Consider the following 24,990-nt stretch of genomic DNA (forward strand, 5'->3'; position numbering starts at 1 on the left):
GCGCCACTGCACTCCAGCCTAGGTGAAAGAGCGAGACTCCGTCTCAAAAAAAAAAAAAAAAAAAATGAGGGCCTTCTACTTCTCCATTTTTCCAAGGATAGCCTTGTAAGGGTCTCTGTGTGGTATGGTTTTAGATGCTAGTTTGTTGTGTATCTGGGATTAGAGAAGCCTTCAATGTTTGCCATTTTTAGTACATCCCTGTTAGCATATCCACTCCGAGGTGGATAGCTGGCAATCTCTGAGTTTGAAGATTTATTTCTAGGGTGACAAAAGGCTCTGAGAAGGATAATATATGATAGGAGATTCTATTGTCTCCATTTTTAGCTATGGGGAAGGTAGAGGGCTTGCAAGTGCACCCAAGGTTGAAATGTGTAAACATGGGTCTTTGCAGCACCTTTAAGGTTAGGGTCTCGGGGTTTTAAAGTTCCCTGGGGCTGGGACCCTTAACAAAGGGGCCGGCCTTACCTCTCACAGCAGCGATGTGTGATGACTGTCGCCCAGAAGCCCAGGACAGAGAAGTTGAAAGATGTGAAAATCAACAAAGTGAGCAGGTTTATCACAGACACGAGAACGGCATCACTGAGACAGTTGTTGGACTGGGGCATGTAGGAGGCTAAGGAGGCAACGGAGCCGAGGCCTATGCCTGTGTTAGACAAAACTTGACCCCCTGCTAGAGACCACACACTCATATTGTACACATCCGATATCTAAAAGAGAGAAGACAAGTATAAGGGGGGTTGTAAAAGAAGAAGCAGAGGACAACTAGAATAGAAATGTTGCAGGGAGGAGAGAGCGAGATACAGAAGGAAAGAATGGGGAAAGGAAGCTTTAAGAATAGGCAGCTGTGGTGCCCTACAAGGCCTGATGGGGGATTGAGGAGACAGATTTCACCTTGGCAACCACCAACTGTTGAAGGCCAAATTTTGCCCCTTCCAGGAGTAGAGTCCGGACGAAGAAACCGACGATGATGAAACAGGGGAGCAGTACCAAGACATAGATTACCTGAATCGAGAGTGGGACACATCAGCAACCGTGTACCAGTAGGGATCAACCAACAGTTGGGAGGGATCAAAAGTTCTGAGTCAGAAATGAGTAGGAGTTAGAAGAAAGCCTTCAGCAAGAGTCAGGGGCTAGTGGGAGTAAAAGGCCAGAGGAGTAAGAGATTAGGAGATCAACAAGTAACAAAGTGAGGTAAGGGCTAAAACATCTGAGAATTTCAAGGAATCCAATACTGGTGGCTCACCTTCCCGGTGGACTTAAGCCCATTGATCATGAAAGCACCAACAAGACACCAGCAAAGAAAGAAGGGCAGGACCAGACTGTAGATTGGTGACCCACCATCCTCGATTCTGTCTGAGGCCTTCAAGGCCTGCCGGTACCAGAAGTATATGGAGGGTGTTGTCCGTTCACATTCAGGATCTGGGGGGACCTGGCTTTAGACATGCCTGCTAGACAAGGTACCCCCTCTTCTTCCTTATCCCCTCCCCCACCTCCCTTTTCTCTTTCCCTCTCCCATTTCTTTTTCCTTCTTCTTCCTCTTCCTTGTCCCTCCCCACTCTCTCCTCTTCCAAATTCCCTTCTACTTCTATTTCTTCATTTTCTCTTCTTCTATTCTTTCACTTCCTCCTCACCAAAGCCACTAGAGTTCATCGTTAAGGGACATTTCTCCCATGGAACGGGAAACTGGAAGGACTGGCTCATGTAGAAGATGATCCAGGAATTGACCACATTGAAGTACAGGCCGAGGATGAAGCACACCTGGGGGCCAAGGAGGGTATGGCTGGGGAGGAAGAGCAGGGACAGGAAAAGGGAGGGGATTTGACAGAGGACCGGGGAACCAAAGGGATCTGACCCATGGAGTATTCATAGTGCGCATTTCAGGAGGAGGGTTGGGATGGGGGTGGGGTGTAAAAGTCAGGCCTGGGCAGCCATGGGCTCCTCACCATGAAGCTAGAATACCCCACACCACCAATCCAGGGGGCAATGATCTTCCATACACCCATGCCACCCTGACGCATGCTCTGACCGGCTGCCATCTCCAGGAAGAGAAGAGGAACCCCGACCAGGAACAGCATGAAGATGTAGATGGCGGCGAAACTGCCTGTGAAGAGGATTCAAGAGGGACTCTGAGAACCATGTGGCCTTTCAGTGCCTGGACTCCAGGAGCCCAGAAAAACATTCTCCCTACCAGCGACCTCCTCCAGGGCCACAGGCATCAGGGCTCACCCACGTCTACATCCCTCACGGTCCCAAGTATCCAGTCCTCTGGCCCCCAATTCCTGGAAGACCCAAGTACCTAGTTTCCAGCCCATCTTGGACCCAGGCCTCCAGCTTTGCCATCCCCACGTTCAGATGCCCTGAACCTCTCATGATCCTAAGTGTCCAGGGACCTGGCTCCTATCCTGCTCAGAGCACCAGGTCTTTAGTCTCTACATATCTCAGAAACATTCATGGTTAAAGCCTGGACAGGACTCTGTCCTGATTACCCCTTGTGGACCCAGGTTTCCTGGTCCCCAGACTTACAGCCTCCACTGTTAAGCCACAGGTAGGCAAAGCGCCAGAGACAAGATGGCTTCATAGAGAAGCCCACCTGAGCCAGAATGTACGCAGTTTTGCTGGACCAGAACGGACGGGCAAGGAGGGCCTCACTCTCTTTCTTCTCTGTCATCTGCACCTTCTCATACGTGGGTTTCTGGTTCAGGGCTGAGGCAGTTGACGCCTCCAATACAGAAATTTGCTTGGGCTGACTGGTCCTGGCCTGAGCCTCGAAAGCATGGGCCTCCCGGGCCTGAGCCTCTGCAACCCGGGCTGCTGAAACTTGGGCCTCCGAGGTCCAAGATGTTGCAGACCAGGTCAATGGACCCTTGTCTTCCAACGTTTGACTTCCTGGGACACTGTCAAAAATCACCGTGCCAGACCATGAGGTGTCTGCCAGCGAGGATGTCGAAGGCTGGGTCTCTGTCTTCATCCCAGACAGGCTCTCTGGGGCAGCTCCAGCTTCTGCAAGGGAGGGTTCATCTTCCTGAGGAGACCTGAAGGACACCAAAATCTGTAGATTTTAGATTTTAGAGTCAAGTAACTACTGAGCTACAAAACAATCCTCAGCATCTCCTTAAAGCAAACTTTATACCACCACTGACATTCAAAGCACAAAAAAATCTCTTGCATAAGTTTCACTTCTTAGAAATGTTTTCACGTGGTGGCTCACGCCTGTAATCCCAGCACTTGGGGAGGCCAAGGAAGATGGATCACCTGAGGTCAGGAGTTCGAGACCAGCCTGGCCAACATGGTGAAACCCCGTCTCTACTAAAAATACAAAAATTAGCTGTGTATAGTGGCGGGCACCTGTAATCCCAGCTACTCAGGAGGCTGAGGCAGGAGAATCGCTTGAACCCAGGGGGCGTAGGTTGCAGTGATCTGAGATCAGGCCACTGCACTCCAGCTTGGGAGACAGAGTGAGACTCCATCTCAAAAAAAAAAAAAAAGAAATGTTTTCTTGCACAGGATAGGATAGAGACAGATACACCCAAAAGTCAGGAATCCCTGCAATCAAAGGATTTCTTTTTTTTTTTTTTCCACCTACCGGGTTCAAGCGATTCTCCTGCCTCAGCCTCCCAAGTAGCTGGGATTACAGGTGCCCACTACCACACCTGACTAATTTTTGTATTTTTAGTAGAGCCAGGTTGGTCTTGAACTCCTGACCTCAAGTCATCTGCCCCCCTCAGCCTCCCAAAGTGCTGGAATTACAGGTGTGAGCCACTGCACCCAGCCTGAAATAAAAGGATTTCTAAGAACACTGAAGTACTATTTACAGAGGGCTTCTGAATTAAAAAACAAAACAAAACTAAACTAAACTAAACTAACTAAACTAAATTAAACTAATTTAATACTAAATCTGCCTTGTAACCTTAGAAAAGTTACTTTACCTTTCTGAGCTTTCTAATCTGTAAAACACTCAGATCTCTGCTCAAATATAGCCTCACCAGAGATGCCTTCCCTGTCCAGCTATCTAAAATAGCAGCTACCTACCCGCAACTCTCTTTACTTCACAGCATTTCTCATCTCCTGACTTTATTATCTATTGATTGTTAATTTATTCATTGTCCATCTCTGCCTACTGCTCTATCTCCAGCAAAAGGATGGTGTTCTACCTCACATCTAGGGCTATTCTCCTCCTTAGTCTCCAAGTTCCCGCCACTCTGAACTTCTGTTGGCTCTTCAAATGCAAGAGAACGGGCAAGGAGTGTGCTGAAAAAAAAAAAAAAAAGTTACATGAAAGAGAGGAAGAGAGAGGGGAAACTGGAGTTTTCTTTCAGTGGGGGAAGGAGCGTGCTTTCCAAAAGCAGAGGCAGTAGGTGGGCCTCAAGGAAGCACTGGCACATTTGGGTGACATGGATAAGTGCTTGCGAGACACAGCTTCCAAAGAGCTCTTTGTTACTCAAGAAAATGCTTGTAATTCAATCACAGGTTAAAAACATAAAACTAAGATACAAATTTCTATCTTTAGTTCTATCTCTACTACATTTAAAAATGCAATGAAAGCCTGAAAGGAAATACATCAATATATAGAAGATGATCAGGCCGGGTGCAGTGGCTCACGGCTATAATCCTAGCTACTCAGGAGGCTGAGGTGGGAGGATTGTTTGAACACAGGAGGCGGAGGTTGCAACGAGCCGAGATTGCACCACTGCACTCCAGCCTGGGCAACCCTGTCTCGAAAAAAAAAAAAAAAAAGATGATAAGACTACAAATATGTTTATATCCTTATCCCTGCTTTTACATTAAATTTTTTTAAATCTTGTATTACTTTTTTTTTTCAGACACAGACTCTCACTCTGTCACCCAGGCCGGAATGCCATGATCCATGGCAGCTTGACTCCTGATTCAAGGATCCTCCACCTCCAAAGACCTAGGCCATGTGCACCATACTCAGCTAATTTTAAAGTTTTTTTCAAGATGGGAGTCTCACTATGTTGCTCAGGCTGGCCTCGAACTCCTGTGCTCAAGTGAGTCTCCTGCCTCAGCCTCCAGAGTAGGTGGCATTACAGGCACAAGCCACCATTCCCCACTCACCTGTATTACTTTAATAATCAAGAAAAATATGGTCAGGCATGATGGTGATTCATGCCTGTAATCCCAGTACCTTGGGAGGCCAAGGCAGGCGGATTGCTTGAGGTCAGGAGTTTGAGACCAGCCTGGCCAATATGGCAAAACCCTGTCTCTACTAAAAATACAAAAAAAAAAAAAAAAACAGCCGGACATGGTGGCAGGCACCTGTAATCCTAGTTACTAGGGAGGCTGACTTAGGAGAATCACTTGAATCGGGAGGCAGAGGTTGCAGTGAGCCAAGATCGTACCACTGTACTCCAGCCTAGGTGACAGAGTAAGACTCTGTCTCAAAAAAATAATAATAATGATCAGCCAGGCGCGGTGGCTCACGCCTGTAATCCCAGCACTTTGGGAGAGCGAGGTGGGCGGATCACGAGGTCAGGAGATCGAGACCATCCTGGCTAACACGGTGAAACCCCATCTCTACTAAAAGTACAAAAAATTAGCCAGGCGTGGTGGCGGGCGCCTGTAGTCCCAGCTACTCAGGAGGCTGAGGCAGGAGAATGGCGTGAACCTGGGAGACAGAGTTTGCAGTGAGCTGAGATTGCGCCACTGCACTCCAGCCTGGGCGACAGAGCGAGACTCTGTCTCAAAAAAATAAATAAATAATCATAATCATAATCAAGAAAAAATATGTATTGATAAGTGAAAATAAAAAGATCATAATGGACAAAGAAATCCAATTGAAGAAGCTCTCATCAGCCAAATCTGGACAAATCAGAACATCCAAATAAATAACAGTAACAGATGAGAACCAACAGACTAAAACAAGAATCTATGAATCCACAGGGATACAACTCAGGAAAAGGAAAACCTCTTCCTTATAATGGAATACAAACTAATAAATGTACAAGGAACGATGAATTAGAAGGTCATTGCTTATCACAAACTAATCAAGTTGTACACATTAAATATGTACAGTTTTTTACTTGTCAGCCATACCTCAATAAAGATGTCTTTTTAACAAATCATTGTTTGGAAACTACCAGAGTAATAACTGACTCAAGCAAGAATCATCAATGGTTGCTAACACAAGATGATGAAAATTTGATGGGGACAGGATAATTGCATAGTATTACTGTATATACAAGAGATATACAAGATATTCCCTGTATATACATGTATAGTATTACTGTATATAATACTATATGTATAGTTTACTGTATATAATACTATATGTATAGTATTACTGTATATACAAGATATTCCCCCCAAAAAAACCCAAGAAAATAGTATCTTTAGAGTATTACACACTACCTTAACCAATAATAGTCAACTGATATAACTCCTGATACAATGCGTTAAGAGCACAATATCGTTTCTGTGGGATTCCTGCCAAAAACATGTAACAAAACTCCAATCATGAGGAAACATGAGAAGGCAAATCTAAATTGAAGTACATTCTGTAAAATAGCTGGCCTGTACTCAATAAAAATGTCACAGTCAATGAAGACAAGGAAAGATGGAAGTCTTGTAAATCTGAAATTATGTCAAAATTTTGTTAAATTTTTTAAACTTCAAAGCACCTGCCACTCCTACAATTCACCATCAAAACAAAAGGAAGTTTCTTCTAAGAAAGATAGCCACATGAACACTGATCTCCAAACTTACCCACAATCTCCCCTACCCAACAAAAAAAAGAAAAAACAAATGATTTTAAAATATTACAAACATGGGGATATCTGCATCATTTCTGAAAAATAGGTTCCATCCTCATGTCAAAAACAGAGAAACTTCTGCTACATAAACAAGAAACAGGACCAAACTGTAATCACTGAGGAGTCAGTTCACATCTCTTTTTCCTGGTGAAGCGGTTCAATGTTTCAGGAAGTAAGTAAATACTTTCCCAGCAACTTGTGGGAAATAAAAACAATCGCTTGCCAAAGACCTTCTGCTCCAGTGAACCAAGGGCTTCCAGAAGCTGTATGCCAGAGAATGCAACAGCAGGTGGGCCACTCCTCTGTTACTGGATTTATTGGAGTTATTGGTGGGTTGATGGGCGTCTCCCTGAGACAAACGATGCTTCCGTAACATTAAGAGAGAAGCAGGAAATCATGCAGGGGAGAAAAGGCTGAAAAAAAAATTAGGTACAAAAATCCAGCCTTTGGGGCTGGTCATGGTGGCTCATGCCTGTAATCCTAGCCTTTTGGGAGGCTGAGGCAGGAGATGTTTTATGTAAGCTTCGTGGTAACTACAAAGCAAAAATCTCTTAGTAGAAATGATTCAAAGCATACCACTAAAGAAAATCAATATAATTAGTCACATTGATATAATAAAGAAGAAAAATATTATCATCTCAAGAGATGGAAAAACATTTCATAAAGTGCAACATACAATAATGATTTAAAGAGAAAAACTTTTAGCAAACCAGGAATAATTTCCCTAACCTAATAAATGGTGTCTTTCAAAAAAAAAAAGATCATACTTAATAGTGAACATATGCTTAAACATAGCCACATGTTTAATAATGAAATGAAGAAAGCTTTCCTTTTGAAATCAAGATCAATGAAACCAGCTATCAGCACTTCCTTCCCATTGCATTAAATATTTTAGACAGCACAGTAAAGCAAGGGGAATGAAAGACAAAGATTAAACAAAACTCACTATTCAAAGATGATATATCTATGTGGAAGATCCAAAATACTGCAGATAAATTATTTAAATTAATAAGATAATTTAGCAAGATTGTTGGATGCAAACAGCAATAAAAGAAAATTAATTATATGTCTATGCTTGCAATACATAATTAGAAAATAAAATTTTAAAATAATAATGCCACTTATAAAATAATTTTTTAAATATAGAGTAAAATCCTGGGGAGGTAATGGCAATAACAGCAACACTGTTTTAAAATCTTCCCAAATACCCGGCCGCCCCGTCTGGGATGTGGGGAGCGCCTCTGCCCGACCGCACCGTCTGGGAGGTCTACCACGGAGGCCAGAAGCAATGTGGGGGCTGGACGTGGTGGCTCACACCTGTGGTCCCGGCACTCTGGGGGCCCAAGGCGGGTTGATCACTTCAGGCTAGGAGTTCGAGACCAGTCTGGCCAACATGGCGAAACATATGAAAAATACAACTGACAAACCAACCAACCAACTCAGTGACAACAAAACAGGTCTACCCTGGAGTCATACTCTAATTTTTTCTATTTTCCTCCCTTTCTGATCCTTCATCCCACTTTCTTTTTCTTCCTCTTCCTTCTCCTTCTTCTTTGTCAAATAGAGGATTTAGTTATTATCATTGATCCATACAAAGTCCCTCTCTCATTTATTTTAATTCCCACCCCCCATTTCTATTCCCCGACTTCCCATGTGCAACCTTCCTAATATGTTTGATACGCATCTTTTTGTTTGTATGTATTTTTAGAAAATGTTTATTGTTTTGTGTGCAAAAAAAAAAAAGAAAAAATAAATAAAATAAAATCTTCCCAAATACCCACATGAAAACAAATAGTTCTACTAGATTGCAAGCCCAAAATCCATGGATAATATTTACAATATCAAGATAAACCCCAAAAGACAAGTCTATGAGAACAAACCACAAGAGCCACAGATCTGTATAGAATCAGCATCTGTGTGGGAGGAAACAAAGGAAGCAAGAGAGCATCTGACATACCTGGGGATAGGGGGCAGGGAAACCAACCTCTCAAAACAAACAGGTGCTCACCAGAAATCATGGGAAGGCTATTAGAGAACAGCAGCTAAAACCAGAAGATGTCTTGCCTAATCCAATAACAGTTGAGTGCATGGAGTCAACAATAGACACTGAAGGGACCAGGGCAGGCTAGATTCCATGAACTCTTAAAATTAACCAACCAGGGATCTTTTCCATCCCAGAGGCCACAATGAGGAGAAATTCCTGTGAGTAAAGCCAAATTGAGCAATACAAAAACAAGAATGATGAAGGATAGGCCAGACACAGTGGCTCATGCCTGTAATCCTAGTACTCTGGGAGGCCAAGGCAAGAGGATCACTTGAGGCCAGGAGTTCAAGGTAAGCCTTGACAATGCAGTGAAAACCCATCTCTACCGAAAAATAAAATAAAATAAAATAAAATAAAATTAGCCAGGCATAGTGGCACACGCTGGTGGTCCCAGCTCTTTGGGAGGCTAAGTGGAGAGGATCGCTTGAGCCCAGGAGTTCAAGGTTGCAGTGGGTTATGATCACACCCCTGAACTCCAGCCTGAGCAACAGAGTGGGACCCCATTTCCTAAAAAAATAAAATAAAATAGGCCAGGTGCAGTGGTTCATGCCTCTAATCCCAGCACTTTGAGAAGCTGAGGTGGGAGGATCACTTGAGGTCAGGAGTTCAAGACAAGCCTGGCCAACATGGTGAAACCCCATCTCTACCAAAAAATACAAAAATTAGCCAGGCATGGTGGGACATGCCTACAGCCCCAGCTACTTGGAAGGCTGAGGTGAGATAATCACTTGAATCCAGCAGTGGGAGGTTGCAGTGAGCCAAGATCACACCACTGCACTCCAGCTTGGGCAAGAGAGTAAGACCCTATCTCAAAAATAATAATAATAATAAAATTAATTAATTAAAAGATAATTTTAAGAAAACATAGAGATGAAGGATATACAGGATCCAGATAAAAGTTGGGAGAAGAAATTTCCACTTTTGACCATGAAAGCAAAACAGTGTCTGGACTTATCTCCACAAAAACACTACAAAACTGTACAAATAATTAAAACAACTATTTTCACATATTAAACAAAGGCAGTACAGCATTGCAATCTCTTAAAAAAGGCCAGAAAACAAGGTAACTAATTGCATGATTGCCCCATTTTTCTGCTACTGATTTCCAAACTTTGGCACAGGAGGAAGAATACAAACAGAGTCTGGCAGTTTCAGCACTTAAGGAGGCAAAAGTCAGTTCAGGAAGGCTTAGGTGACTAGAATTAGCTAGGCTAAGTACTCAACAGAAGGGAGCCACAGAAAAAGAGCTCTGGGAATCTGGATAAAGCACCTTTGAGCCATTAGCTAAATATCGATCTGCACATGTATAGTATGAAACCTCATAAGAACAGGCAAAGAATAAATTCCAAGGAAAGAAAATTACTGGGGAACTACAGGTAAAACAATTCCTAGAACTTGGAGAAGAACAAGAATTACTCAAGTTTCCATCAGCCAGTGTGGAGAGACTTTACTGAATACTTGGAACATTCAAGGTGGCACAAACTAGCTCTAGTTCTAGTAGTAGGACTACTTTAGACCTGAAAAAAAAAAGTCTTAAAAGCAACCCTTAAACAGCCAAAACTGATCTTCAAGTAACTTAACTGCCTGTCACAACAAAGGCCAGCATTCCCTAAGATAATACAGACAAACCTAGCACTGAACAACAAAAAATTCATAATGTCAACCATCTAGTCAAAAATTACTAGATATGCAAAGAAGCAGGAAAAGTGACCCATAATCAGAAAACAAAAACAGAAATGATAGACTAATGGAATTAACACACCATAACACTAAAATAGCTGTTACAAATATGCTTAATATGGTCAAGGACTTAAAAGGAAAACATGAACAGAATGAGGAATATAAGACAGCTAGCTAGCTAGCTAGACAGACAGATAGATAGTTTCATTTTTGAGACAGAGTCTCACTCCGTTGCCCACACTGATCTCAGCTCACTGTAGCCTCTGCCTCCACGTTTCAAGCAATTCTCCTGCCTCAGCCTCCCAAGTAGCTGGAATTACAGGTGTGCACCACCACAACTGGCTAATTTTTTTTTTTATTTATTTTTAGTAGAGACAGAGTTTTGCCATGTTGGCCAGGCTGGTCTTGAACTCCCGACCTCATGTGATCTGGCTACCATGGCCTCCCAAAGTGCTGGGATTACAGGCATGAGCCTCCACGCCTGGCCATGATATATTTTAAAAATCAAATAGAACTTCTAGAGATGATACAACACCTGAAATGAAAATTTCACTGAAGATTACTGGCAGATTTTAATAAATCAGTGAACTTGAACATATAGCAATAGAAACAATCCAAAATGAAGCACAAAGAAAAAAAAAAGACTGAAAACAATTACCAGAGCATTAGTGACTGTGAGACAATACCAAATGGCCTAAAATGTGTAACTGGAGGTCCAAAATAAAGGGAGGATATGAAAATGAAACCAGACCAATTTTCCAACAAGCCAGATGCCCACAGAACTGAAGCTTGAGAAACTTACATTTGTACAATGAGATGAACCTGCTGTATGTTGACCAACTACTCTTCTTTACTCCTCCATAATTCCTTCATATATATATATATATATATATATATATATATATATACACATATATATATGAAGAAAAGACTCACATAATTGAAAGGATAAAAGGACAGTTCTACAATAATAACTGGAGACTTTAATACCCCACTACGAACAATGGACAGAACCAGCAGACAGAAGATAAGCAAGGAAGTAGAGGACTTAACACAATAAACCAACTAGATCTAACAGATATATTCAGAACACTCTACCCAACAGCAGCAGAATACACATTCTTCTCAAGTGCACATGGGACATTTTCCAGGATAGACCACAAAGTTGTGGGCCACAAATATCCTTTTTTTTCTCAATAGAATTAGAAAGATAAATATCATACAAAATATCTTCTCCAGCCACAATAGGATGAAGTTAGAAATGAATAACAAAAGTAAAACTGAAAATTTTACAAATTTGTGGAAATTAAACAACACGCTCTTAAACAACCAATGGATCAAAGAAGAAAATACAAGGGGAATTAGAAAATACTTACAGATAATGAAAACGAAAACACACATACTAAAATTTATGGGAGGCAACAAAAGCAATGCCAAGGGGGAAATTTACGACTATCAATGGTTACATTAAAAAACAAGAGGCCGGACTCAGTGGCTCACGCCTGTAATCCCAGCACTTTGGGAGGCCGAGGTGGGTGGATCATTTGAGGTCAGGAGTTCAAGACCAGCTTGACTTACATAGTGAAACCCCATCTCTATTAAAATACAAAAATTAGCCAGGCGTGGTGGTGGGCGCCTGTGATCCCAGCTACTCAGGAGGCTGAGGCAGGAGAATCGCTTGAACTTAGGAGGTGGAGGTTGCAGTGAGCTGAGATCACGCCACTGCACTCCAGCCTGGGCAACAGAGCAAGACTCCCTCTAAAAAAAAAAAAAAAAAAAAAAAAAAAAAAAAAAAGCAGATCTTGAATCAATAACCTAACTCTAAAACTTAAGAAACTAGAAAAGCAAACTAAACCCAAAGCTAGCAGAAGAAAATAATAAAAATTAAAGCAGAGATGAATAGAGAATAGAAAAACAATACAGAAGCCAAAAGTTCTTTCTTTAAAAATATCAACAAAATTGACGAACCTTTAACTAGATGTACTAAGAAAAAAAGAGAAGACTCAAATGATTAAAATCAGAAATGAAAATGGGGACATTATTACCAATTCTACAGAAATATGAAGGATTATAAGAGGGTACTATGAACCTAGGAACAACTGTACACCAATAAACTGGATAACCTAGATTAAAGGGACAAATTCCTAGAAATACAAATCTACTAAGACTAAATCACAAACAGAAAATTTGAATAGATCTATAACTAGTAAGGAGACTGAATTGGTAACCAAAAATCTCTCAACAAAGAAAAGCTTTGGACCTGATGGCTTCATGGGTGAATTCTACTAAACCTTTAATGAATTAATATCAATTCTTCTCAAACTTTTCCAAAAAATTGGAGAGGAGGGAACACTTCCTCATTCATCCTGTAAGGCCAACATTACCCTAATACCAGAGCCATACAAAGACATTACAAGAAAAGAACACTACAGACCAATATTCATTATGAACTTTGATGCAAAAATCCTCAAAAAAATACTACCAAACCTAATTCAGCAGCATATTAAAAGGATTATACACCATGACCAAGTGGGATTTATTCCTGGAATGCAAGGATGATTCTGCATACAAAAATCAATCAATATAATATACCACATTAACAAAATGAAAGAAAAATAATGATCCTCTCAACTGATGCAGAAAAAACATTTGACAAAACTCAATACCCTTTCATGATTAAAAAAAAAAAACTCAACAATCTAGGAGTTAAAGGAAAATATGGCTGGGCATGGTGACTCATTCCTGTAATCCCAACACTTTGGGAGGCCTGATGACCACTTGAACCCAGGAGTTCAACACCAGCCTGGGGCCAGGTGCAGTGGCTCACATCTGTAATCCCAGCACTTTGGGAGACCAAGGGGGGGTGGATCACCTGAGGTCAGGAGTTCAAGACCAGCCTGGCCAACACGGTGAAACCCGATCTCTACTAAAAATACAAAAATTAGTCAGACATACTGGTGTGCACCTGTAGTCCCAGCTACTTGGGAGGCTAAGGCTGGAGAATCGCTTGAACCTGGGAGGCAGAGGTTGCAGTGAGCCAAGATCATATCACTGCACTCCAGCCTGGGTGACAGAGCAAGACTCCATCTCAAAAACAAACAACAAACAAACAAACAACAACAACAACAACAACAACAACAAAAAACAGCCCAGGCAACATAATGAGGCCTCATTTCTACAAAAAAAAAAAAAAAAAAATTAAATTACCTGGGTGTGTTGATGTACTTCTGTAGTCCTAGCTACTCATGAGGCTGAGATGGGAAAATCACTTCAGCCCAGGAGGTCAATGCTACAGTGAGCCATGATGACACCACTGCACTCCAGCCTGGGTGACAAAGTGACACCATGTCTCAGCAAAAAAAAAAAAAAAAAAAAAAAAAAAAAGGAAAATATCCCAACATAATAGCCATATAAGAAAAACTCACAGCAAATGTCATACTTAATGATAAAAGACTGCAAGCTTTTCCTCTAAGATTAGAAACAAGTGTAGAATGCCTAATTTTGCCACTTTTATTCAACATAGTACTGGAAGTCCTAGCCAGAGAAATTAGGCAAAAATATAAATAAATAAAAGGAAACCAAACTAGAAAGATTATATGATCTTATATGTAGAAAGTCCTAAAATTTTCACCAAAAAAATTTTCAAGCTAATAAATGAATTCAGCAAAGTAATAGGACACAAAGTCAACAATCAAAACTCAGTTGCATTTTTATACACTAACAATGAACAATCTGTAAAGAAAATTATGAAAACAATTCCATTTGTAATAGCATCAGAAAGAATAAAATATTTAAGAATTAACTTGGCTGGGCGCGGTGGCTCAAGCCTGTAATCCCAGCACTTTGGGAGGCCAAGGTGGGCAGATCACCTGAGGTCGGGAGTTCGAGACCAGCCTGACCAACATGGAGAAACCCTGTTTCCATTACCGAGTTACCCAGGCATGGTGGCACATGCCTGTAATCCCAGCTACTCAGGAGGCTGAGGCAGGAGAATCACTTGAACCTGGGAGGCAGAGGTTTCAGTGAGCCAAGATTGCATCATTGCACTCCAGCCTGGGCAATAAGAGCGAAACTCCATCTCAAAAAAAAAAAAGAATTAACCAAGAAGGTGAAAGACATGTACAAAGAAAACTACAAAACATTGCTGAAAACAATTAAAGGATACATAAATAAATGGAAAAATATCCCATGTTCATGAGTTGGAAGACTTAACACTGTTAAGATGTCAGTATTACCCAAAGCAATCTACAGATTTAGTAGCTTTTTTTTTTTTTTTTTTTTTTTGCAGAAATAGAAAAACACGTCCTAAAACTAACATGAAATCTCAAGGGACCCTGAATAGCCAAAATAATCTTGAAAAAGAAGAAAAACACTGGTGTACTCACATTTCCTGATTTCAAAACATATTACAAAGCTATAGTAATCAAAATAGTGTGTTACTCGCATAAAGAAATATACAGACCAAAGGAACAGAATAGAGGGCCCAGAAACAATGTATGGAAAAATGATTTTTTACAAGGGTGCCAAGACTACTCAATGAGTAAAGGACAGTCTTTTCAACAAATGGTGCTGGGAAAACTGGATTATGTACAGGCAAAAGAGTGAAGATGGACTCTTACCTGACACCACATACAAATACGCAAAATAAATCAAAGACCTAAATGTAACACTTAAAATTATAAAATTCTTAGAATAAAACATACGACCAAAGCTTCACGATAGTGGATCTGCAATGAATTCTTGGATATGACACCAAAGGCAAAAGCAACAAAAGAAGAAACAGACAAACAGGATTTCATTAAAATGTTTTAAATTTGTGCATCAAGAGACACTATCAAAGGAGTGAAAAGATAACCCACAGAATGGGAGGAAACATCTGCAAATCATATGTATAATAAGAGATTAATATTCAGAATATATAGAGAACTCGTAAAACTCAACAACAAAGAAACAAACAACACAATTCAAAAATGGGCAAAAGACTTAAGACATTTCTCCAAGGAAGATATACCAATCTCCAAGAAGTACATGAAAAGATGTTCAACGTCACTAATCATTAAGAAAATGCAAATGAAAACTACAATGAGATAATACCTCACATCCATTAGGATGGCTAATATAAGAAGGCAGAAAATAAGAAGTGTTGGTGAGGATGTGGAGAAATTGGAATCCTTGAGCCTTGCTGGTCAGAATGTAAAATGGTGCAACCACCATGGAAAACACTATGGTGGTTCCTCAAAAACTTAAAAATAGAATTACCATATGATCCAGCAATGCCACTTCTGGGTATACACCCAAAAAAAGTGAACCAAGCCTGCAGTGGCTCAGCCTGTAATCCCAGCTCTTTGAAAGGCTGAGGTGGAAGGATTGCTTGAGCCCAGAAGTTCGAGGCTGCAGTGAGTGGTGATCATGCCACTGGACTCCAGCCTGGGAGACAGAGAGAGACCCTGTCTCTTAATAATAATAGGCTGGGTGTGGGGGTTCACACCTGTAATCTCAGCACTTTAGGAGGCTGAGGCGGGTGGATCAGCTGAGGTCAGGAGCGCAAGACCAGCCGGGCCAACACAGTGAAACCCCATCTCTACTGAAAATACAAAAAATTAGCTGGGGGTGGTGGTGCACGCCTATAGTCCCAGCTACTCGGAAGGCTGAGGCAGGAGAATCGCTTGAATCTGGGAGGCAGAGGTTGCAGTGAGCCGAGATCATGCCACTGCACTCCAGCCTGGGTGACAGAGTGAGACTCCATCTCAAAATAAATAAATAAATAAATAAAAAATAATAGAGTCATGTTTCTTAAACACATTCTAGAATAGTTGTCCTTAAAAGCAAGCTTTACGGAAGGGAGAGAACTGAGTTTTGGCCAACTGGCCACCTCCAACACCCATAAAGCCCCTTGAGCCCCAGCCGGACTCCTCTTCCCATATGGGTGCAACCCTCCATGGTGCCCCTACACCGTCATCCCACGCAACTCCTAGGCTCACGCCCTGTGGGGAGTGCTCAGGATACCCCAGAAATGCCCATTCCCCTCACATTACCTCCTTCCCTGGAACTATAACTTCCAGAAAAAGAAAATAAGGAGCCGGTGTCCCATTTCTGCAAAAAGCAGAAAATAACTGCCCTAACAGACCAGTGATGGGGCTAGACCCGGGTTTCTGCCACTCTGGCACTTGACACTGATGGCTTTCCCCAAAGGCAGGGACTGATGGCCGAATCCTGCCAAGGAATTGGCTCAAACTCGGACTGGATGACTGGGGAGAGCCGAAGACAGTTTCCTGTGTCCTACGTGGGGGGTAAAGGAGGGACCCCTTTGATCCCTCAGCTCCACAGAGCCCAGGGCAACCAGGAGGCTCCCAGCCAGTTACCTGTCACCCATCAGTGGAGCCCAGTGGGCCCGGGCCTCGAAAATGGCGCCCAGCCCCACACACCCCAGATCTGGGAATATTTCAGGGCTCCCTGGGCCAAGTGACCCTCACCCTAGCCCCAAGGCTTCTGCCAGGTTCTTCAGTCCAGCCAGTCGGACAAAAATGAGGGTGAAGAAGCCCCAGCTGAGAAGCCTAGCAATCTCCTCAGGCCCCTTCAGGCGTCGACAGATCGGTTTGGGAGACACCCCTCCATCTGCCTGGCGCGCGGCCTTTCCCGCGGATTCTCTGCACATGCGCCGCCGCGCCCCTCGCTCTTTCCCTACAGCTGTAGCAAACACTTTCGCCACTCCGCCCTCCCCAACTCCCTGCTGTCTCCACGCACGCACGCACGTGTGCACATCCTCTGACTGCTCACGCGCCGCTCCCTTCCCCACCCCACCCCATCCCATCCCCGACACCCACGACGCCACGCTTCAGGCGGGGCTCTAAGACACGGCCCTTCTCTGGCGCATGCACTTTGCTTCCACTTCATGTAAGGAAGAAGAGGGTAGGAAGTGGGAGAATCGTCTCATTCATTCCTTCTAGCCTTCAAACCTTTCACATTTACTTAAAGATAGCCTACTAGAAAGCAAACCTTAAATATGCGTCCAACAAGGCAGACAGGGACGTTGCCTTAAGAGAGCTCAGAAGCCTACTAGGGTTGCAGACAAGAATAAAAAACTCAAATTATTTACTTAGGTCATCCATTCTCATACTTTCTGGTCTCTTAAGAATTATTAAGGACTCCAATAATTTATGAGTTACATTTATATGGGTTGTATGTTTATGTGAGTTGTATCTATCAATATTAAAATAAATTTCTAAAATAGTCGTTGTTTAAAAATTCATTATGTGTCAAAATAACATTTTTATTTAAAATAACTATAATTTCTACTCCAAAAGAAATTTGGGGGCTGGGCGCGGTGGCTCATGCCTGTAATCCCAGCACTTTGGGAGGCCGAGGCGGGTGGATCACAAGGTCAGGAGTTCATGACTAGCTTGGCCAACATGATGAAACCCCGTCTGTACTAAAAGTAAAAGGAAAAAAAATTAGCCGGGCATGGTGGCACACACCTGTAATCCCAGCTACTCAGGAGCCTGAGGCAGGAGAATCGTTGGGAGGCAGGAGAATCGTTGGAACCCAGGAGGCAGAGGTTGCAGTGAGCCGAGATTTTGCCACTGCACTCCAGCCTGGACAACAGAGCAAGACTCCGTCTCAAAAAAAAAAAAAAAGAAAGAAAGAAATTTTGGGGAGAAGAATGGCATCATTTTACATTTTTGCAAATCTCTCTAATGTCTGGCTTCACAGAAGACAGCTGAATTCTTATATCTGCTTCTGCACTGAGTGTGTCAAAATAGCTCATGTCTTGTAGCTTCTGGCAAACATCACTATATTCAAAGAGGAAACGAAAGTGAAAGGCAAATAATATCTTCGTAGTATTATGAAAAAATGTTCACCCCATGGACCCACAAAAGTGTTTCAAGAGCCCCCAGGAGTCCCTGGGCCACACTTTGAGAATCAAAGGCTTAAATTGTTATGATTGAACAAAGAGATGAAGAGGAAATTTTGGGGGTGCTGTAAGAATTCATCACAATCTTTGGGAATCATTCAATCCTTCAACATGTATTTACCGAGAGTCTACTAAATGCTAGGAACTGGGAATAGTGTAGAGAACAAAATAGACCCCATTCCTGCCCTCATTTTGCTTCACACAACAAGAAAACAGATATATGACGAATCTCAAATAATTACATGATTATAAATTGTATTAAGTGCTATGACAGGCAGGGCATGGTGGCTCACGCCTGTAATCCCAGCACTTTGGGAGGCCAAGGTGGGCGAATCACATGAGGCCAGGAGTTCAAGACCAGCCTGGCCAACATGGTGAAACCGCATCTCTACTAAAAATACAAAAATGAGCCAGGCATGGTGGGGCACGCCTGTAATCCCAGCTACTCGGGTGGCTAAGGCACAAGAATCACTTAAAACCGTGAGGCAGAAGTTGCAGTAAGCCAAGATCACACTACTGCACTCCAGCCTGGGTGATGGGGTGAGACCCTGTCTCAAGGAAAAAAAAGTGCTGTGACAGAAAAGGGCCATAGACCTATTTTATTTCTATCTAATTTTTTTTTTTTTGAGACAATCTCACTTTGTCACCCAGGCTGAAGTGCAGTGGCATAATCTTGGCTCACTGCAACCTCTGCCTCCCGGGTTCAAGCAATTCTCCCTGCCTCAGCCTTCCGAGTAACTGGGGTTGCAGGTGCCTGCCATTACGCCTGGTTAATTTTCATATTTTTAGTAGAGACAAGGTTTCGCCATGTTGGCCAGGCTGGTCTCGAACTCCTGACCTCAGGTGATCTGCCCGCCTCAGCCTCCCAAAGTGCCGGGATTACAGGCGTGAGCCACTGTGCCCGGCCCATAGACCTAATTTAGAAGGAGGATTTCTCTAAGGAAATAACACTGGAGCTGAGGCTTAAAGGATGATTTACTAGGTGAAAAATGTGTGTGAACATCTCAAGCCTCGAGGCTGTGCAAAGGCCCTGAGGCAGGGCAAACTGTGAGTTCAAGGCACCAGGAAAAGTCTCAGTCGGTCAATAAATATTTATTGAATGATGTGCCCCACACTGTCCTAGACCCCTGGGATACCATTACGAAAAAGATTTTACATTCCAGTTGCACAAAGAAAGTAAATGCCTAAATAGAAAGAATTTCAGAGAGTAAGAGTGCTGATAGGGAGTTACTTTAGACAGGGTAGTCAAGAAGGACTCTTGGGGGAAGTGATATTTCAGCAGAGAGCTGAAGGAGATGAGGAAGGGAGCCTTGGGAACAGCATAGGGAAGAACATTCCAGGCAAAGAAAATGGCAGCAGCAAAGGCCTTGAGGCAGCAGTACACTTGATGGGTTCTGGAAACAGCAAAGAGTCTAATATGAATGGATCCCAGTGATTGAGGAAAGGGTAGCAACAGATCAGATTAGAGAAGTGGCAGGGCCCAGACTATCATTTGGAGGCCCTTATAGGTCATGGTCGGAATTTTTTTTTTTTTTCTGGGTGAGATGAAAGCTATTTGAGGGTTCTGACTTTGAGGAATGACTTTCATTTTAACAGCAGGATCCCCCTGGCTTCTAGGCAGAGAATAGGATGTATGGGCGTATTCCTCTGTTTTCACACTGCTATAAAGAACTGGGTAAGTTCTTTATACACACTGCTCAAGACTGGGTAATTTACAAAGAAAAGAGGTTTAATTGACTCACAGTTCAGCTTGGCTGGGGAGGCCTCAGGAAACTTACAATCATGGCAGAAGGCAAAGGGGAAAAAAGGCACCTTCTTCACAAGCGAAGGAGGGAAGAGCCCCTTATAAAACCATCAGATCTCATGAGAACCCACTCACTATCACAAGAACAGCCTGGGGAAACCACCCCCATGATTCAGTTACCTCCACCTGGTCTCTCCTTTGACACATGGGGATTATGAAGATTACAATTCAAGATGAGATTTTGGGTGGGGACACAGCCAAATCATATCAATGGGCTAAGCACAGTAGCAGAGAGCCCAGTGAGGAGGGAATCTCTAGTCCAGGCAAGAGATGGTGTTGATGAGATCTGGGTAACAGCAATGGAGATGGTGAAAAGTGGTCAAATTCTGGATCTATTTCAAGAATACAGCCGACATGATTTGTTGATGGAATATGTGGTGGTTTTAAAATACATCTGCAAATTCTTCAACACTTTGAAAGATAAAGTCTATTTCCCCAATCTTTGAGCGCAGGCTCTCCTTAGCGACTGGCTTCCAATGAACAGAAGTAATGGTGGGGAACTTCGGGACTAGGTCATAAAAAGCATTGCTGTTTCTTACTTGCCCATTCCCTTCAACTGATTTCTGTAAAGGAAGCCAGCCACCATACGGTGAGGACACTCAAGCAATCCGTGAAGAGATCCATATAAGAGAAGAGCTGAAATTTCCCGCCAACAACCAGCACCAGGTGAGTGAACCATGGTGAAGTGGATCCTCCAGCCGTAGTTAAATCTCCAGATGACTACAGCCCCAGCCAACATCTTGACTGCAACCTCATGAAACACTGTGAGCAGAAATCATCCAACTAAGCTGCTCCCTGATTCCTGACCCACAAAAACTACAGTAGATAAGAAATGTTTATTTTTTTTTTTTTTTGAGACAGAATCCTGCTGTTGCCCAGGCTGCAGTACAGTGGTGCGATATCAGCTCACCACAACCTCTGCCTCCCGGGTTCAAGCAATTCTCCTGCCTCAGCCTCCCGAGTAGCTGGGACTACACGCATGCGTCACCACGTCCAGCTAATTTTTGTATTTTTAGTAGAGACGGGGTTTCACTATGTTGGCCAGGCTGGTCTCGAACTCCTGACCTCGTAATCTGCCTGCCTCAGCCTCCCAAAGTGCTGGGATTACAGTGAACCACTGCTCCTGGCCTAAGAAATGTTTATTGTTTTAAACTGCTAAGTTTGGGGTAATTTGTTACAGAGCATTAGAAAAAACTAATGGTGATTAGGTTTGGGGGCTGAGAGAAAGAGAGGAATCCAAAATGACTCAGCCGGGAGCAGTGGCTTGCACCTGTAATCCCAGCACTTTGCAAGGGCGAGTTGGGAGGATTGCTTGAGGCTAGGAGTTTGATAGTAGGATACTAGCCTGGGCAACATAGCAAGGCATTGTCTTTTTTTTTTTTTTAAGACAGAGTCTCGCTCTGTTGCCCAGGCTGGAGTGCAGTGGCGCCATCTCCGCTCACTGCAAGCTCTGCCTCCCGGGTTCACGCCATTCTCCTGCCTCAGCCTCCCAAGTAGCTGGGACTACAGGCGTCTGCCACCACGCCCAGCTAATTTTTTGTATTTTTAATAGAGACGGCGTTTCACTGTGTTAGCCAGGATGGTCTCGATCTCCTGACCTTGTGATCCGCCCGCCTCGGCCTCCCAAAGTGCTGGGATTACAGGCGTGAGCCACCATGCCCGGCCCGGCCTTGTCTCTTAAAGGAAAGAAAAGTGTTTTTTAATAGCCAGGTGTGGTGGCACACATCTGTTGTCCCAGCTACTCAGGAGGCTGAGTGGGAGGATCACTTGAGCCCAGAATATTGATGCTGCAATGGGTCATGATCGTGCCACTGCACTCCAGCCTGCGTGACAGAGCAAGACCTCAAAAAAAAAAGACTCCAAAACTTTGGGCCTGAAGAATTGGAAGATGGAGTAACAATTTACTGAAAAGGAAAATACTGGAGTGTGCAGGAGGTGGAAGGGAATCAATTTCGTTTTGGGCGTGTTAAGTTTGAGATGTCAATTACACAGCCAAAGGGAGAGGTTAAGTTGTCCTTCACTGCAAGAAGACCTGGGAAATGAATCTCCCTGAGTCCGCAGTTCAGGGGAAAGTTTGAGGCTAGGCATATAAATTGGTAAGTAAACAGTATTGTAGATTGCGATGAACACTATGGGACTGCATGATATCATCTCGTGAGTGAGTGTAGCTAGAAAGGGCTAGGACTCCCCAAATTTTAGAAGCTAGAGAAAGGACGATCCACTGAAGACTGAGGAGAACCAGCCAGTGAAGTAGGAAGGAGGAAAAGCAAGAGGGAATTTGCCAGTAAAGGAGGAGGGGATCAGGTGAATTAAATGGGTAGAATTGCTGTTCTCAAACGTTAGTGCACATCAGAAGCACCAGGAAGGCTTGTTAAAACACAGATTGCCTGGCCAGGTGCAATGGCTTGCCTGTAATCCCAGGACTTTGGGAGGCCAAGGTGGGCAGATCACCTGAGGTCAGGAGTTCAAGACCAGCCTGGCCAACATGGTGAAACCCTGTCTCTACTAAAAGTACAAAAATTAGCTGGGCATCATGGTGGGTGCCTGTAATCCTAGCTACTCGGGAGGCTGAGGCAGGAGAATCACTTGAACCCGGGAGGCAGAGGTTGCAGTGAGCCGAGATCGTGCCACTGCACTCCAGCCTGGGCAACAGAGTGAGACAAAAAAAAAAAAAAAAAAAAAAAAGATTGCCAGGCCCGCCCCCAGAGTTCTGATTGAGCAGGTGTATTCGCTTCCCGAGACTGCTGTATAAATTACTACAAACCTAGTGGCTTAAAGCAACAAAAATATATTATCTCACAGTTCTGGATGCCAAAAGTCTGAAATTAAGGTATCAGCATGCCACTTCCTTCAAAGGCTCAGAGGAGAATCCTTCCTTGACTCTTCAGTTTCTGGTAACTCCTGGTGTTCCACTTTTTTTTCCCCTGCAGGGTCTTGCTCTGTCATCCAGGCTGGAGTGCAGTGGTGCAATCACAGCTCACTGCAACTTCAATCGCCCAGGCTCAAGCAATCCTCCCACCTCAGCCTCCTGGGTAGCTGGGACCGTAGGCGCATACCGCAAAGCCCAGCTAATTTTTTTGTTAATTTTTGTAGACAGGGTCTCACTGTTGCCCAGGCTGGTCTTGAACTCCTGGGCTCATGTGATCCTCTTGCCTCAGCCTCCCAAAGTGCTGGGATTACAGGCATGAGCCACCTCACCTGGCCTGTAATAATGTTTTGATATATACAGTGTATGCAGTAACAGGTATTCTATTTGTAGTTGTTACGATGTTTAAGGTTAGCTGCTTTAACAAACAACTCTAAAATCTTAGTAGCTTCATACAATAGGTTCTTACTTACATAAAGTCCAAAATGCTTTATGTAAGTCCAGGGATAATTCTCAGCTTCCTGCAGCCAGAGAGTGAAGGCAGAAAGAGTAAGGATTATGGAAGACATTTTAGGCTGAGTCTGGAAATGGGCTATGTCCCTTCTGCACCCATTCCATTGGCCCAAGACCAGTCACATGGCCTCAGCTTCACTGCAAGGAGACCTGGGAAATGAAGTCTTCCTGTGTGCCTAGAAAGAAGAAACCAAGTTGGTGAGCATCGAAGCTGCAGTGAGCTGTGATTGCACCAATGCACTCTGTCACCCACCCTTCGACTTCTGGTTACTCATGTACTCATGTACTCATCTCTGAGGAGGGATCAGTGGGTGGGAAGGAGGGATTGGTGTATTAGTGTTCTATGGCTGAAATAGCAAATTACCACAGACTTACTACTTAGAACAACAGAAATTTATTCTCACATAGTTCTGTAGGCCAGAAGTCCAAAATCAAGGTGTCACCAGGGCCACACTCCCTCCAGAGGCTCTGAGAGAAAACCAGTTCTTTGCATCTTCCATCTCCTGGTGGCTCCAGGAGTTCCTTGGCTTGTGGCTGCAGAACTCTAATTTCTGTGTCTACCATCACATGCTGCTCTCCTCTTCTGTGTCTTCTCCTCTGTGTGTTTCTTAGAAGGACACTTGTCAGCTGGGCGCAGTGGCTCACGCCTGTAATCCCAGAACTTTGGGAAGCTGAAGCAGGTGGATCACGAGGTCAGGAGTTCAAGACCAGCCTGGCCAAGATGGTGAAACCCCATCTCTACTAAAAATACAAAAATCAGCTGGGTGTGCTGGCAGGTGCCTGCCTGTAATCCCAGTTACTCAGGAGGCTGAGGCAGAGAACTGCTTGAACCTGGGAGGCGGAGGTTGCAGTGAACCGAGATCGCACCACAGCACTCCAGCCTGGGTGACAGAGCGAGACTCTGCCTCAAAAACAAACAAAAAAAAAAACAAAAAAAAGGACACTTGTCATCAGATTTAGGGGACACTTGTCATCAGATTTAGGGACCACGCAGATAATGCAGTATCTTGGGATCCTGAATGTAATTACACCTGCAAAACCCTTTTTTCCAAATAAGGTCACCACAAGTTCTGGGGATTAGGACATAGACATATCTTTCTGGAGAACGCCATGCAACCCACTATAATCAGCTGTAATTATTTTTGTAGAAAATCATGGGAACCTGACTTAGGATGGTGGCCTTGGAAAGAAGTGGGTGGGTTTGCAATGTACTTTAGTGGTAGAGCAGAGAGGCGTTGGTGGTGGTTAGAAACAGAAGCTGAGGGGCTGGGTGCAGTGGCTTACACCTGTAATGTCAGCACTTTGGGAGGCCAAGGCAGGTGGATCACTTGAGGTCAGGAGTTCAAGACCAGCCTGGCCAACATGGCGAAACCCCATCTCTACTAAAAATACAAAAATTAGCCA

The 24,990-nt window shown here is 43.5% G+C and overlaps 1 protein-coding gene across 2 annotated transcripts in view; it reads right to left on the reverse strand.

Moving 5' to 3' along the window:
• SLC6A16 (solute carrier family 6 member 16) overlaps positions 1 to 17,102 on the reverse strand; it is a 36,424-nt gene extending 19,322 nt beyond the window's left edge. Inside the window, exons 1-8 of one of the 2 annotated variants that reach the window (XM_003269761.3) lie at positions 16,965 to 17,102; positions 2,795 to 3,032; positions 2,524 to 2,764; positions 1,944 to 2,101; positions 1,632 to 1,758; positions 1,244 to 1,419; positions 892 to 1,002; positions 466 to 707 (exon numbers count right to left, since the gene is read on the reverse strand). In XM_003269761.3, coding sequence (XP_003269809.2) covers positions 466 to 707; positions 892 to 1,002; positions 1,244 to 1,419; positions 1,632 to 1,758; positions 1,944 to 2,101; positions 2,524 to 2,764; positions 2,795 to 2,968 — 1,229 coding nt within the window. In that variant the 5' untranslated portion in view covers positions 2,969 to 3,032; positions 16,965 to 17,102. Of the gene's footprint in view, positions 1 to 465; positions 708 to 891; positions 1,003 to 1,243; positions 1,420 to 1,631; positions 1,759 to 1,943; positions 2,102 to 2,523; positions 3,033 to 16,964 lie in introns of those variants that run through there. The other variant, XM_030821888.1, reaches the window with a different exon arrangement.
• Between the last annotated feature and the right edge of the window lie 7,888 nt (positions 17,103 to 24,990).

Source organism: Nomascus leucogenys, chromosome 10 (assembly GCF_006542625.1).
Source record: "Nomascus leucogenys isolate Asia chromosome 10, Asia_NLE_v1, whole genome shotgun sequence".
NCBI classification, from domain to species: Eukaryota; Metazoa; Chordata; class Mammalia; order Primates; family Hylobatidae; genus Nomascus; species Nomascus leucogenys.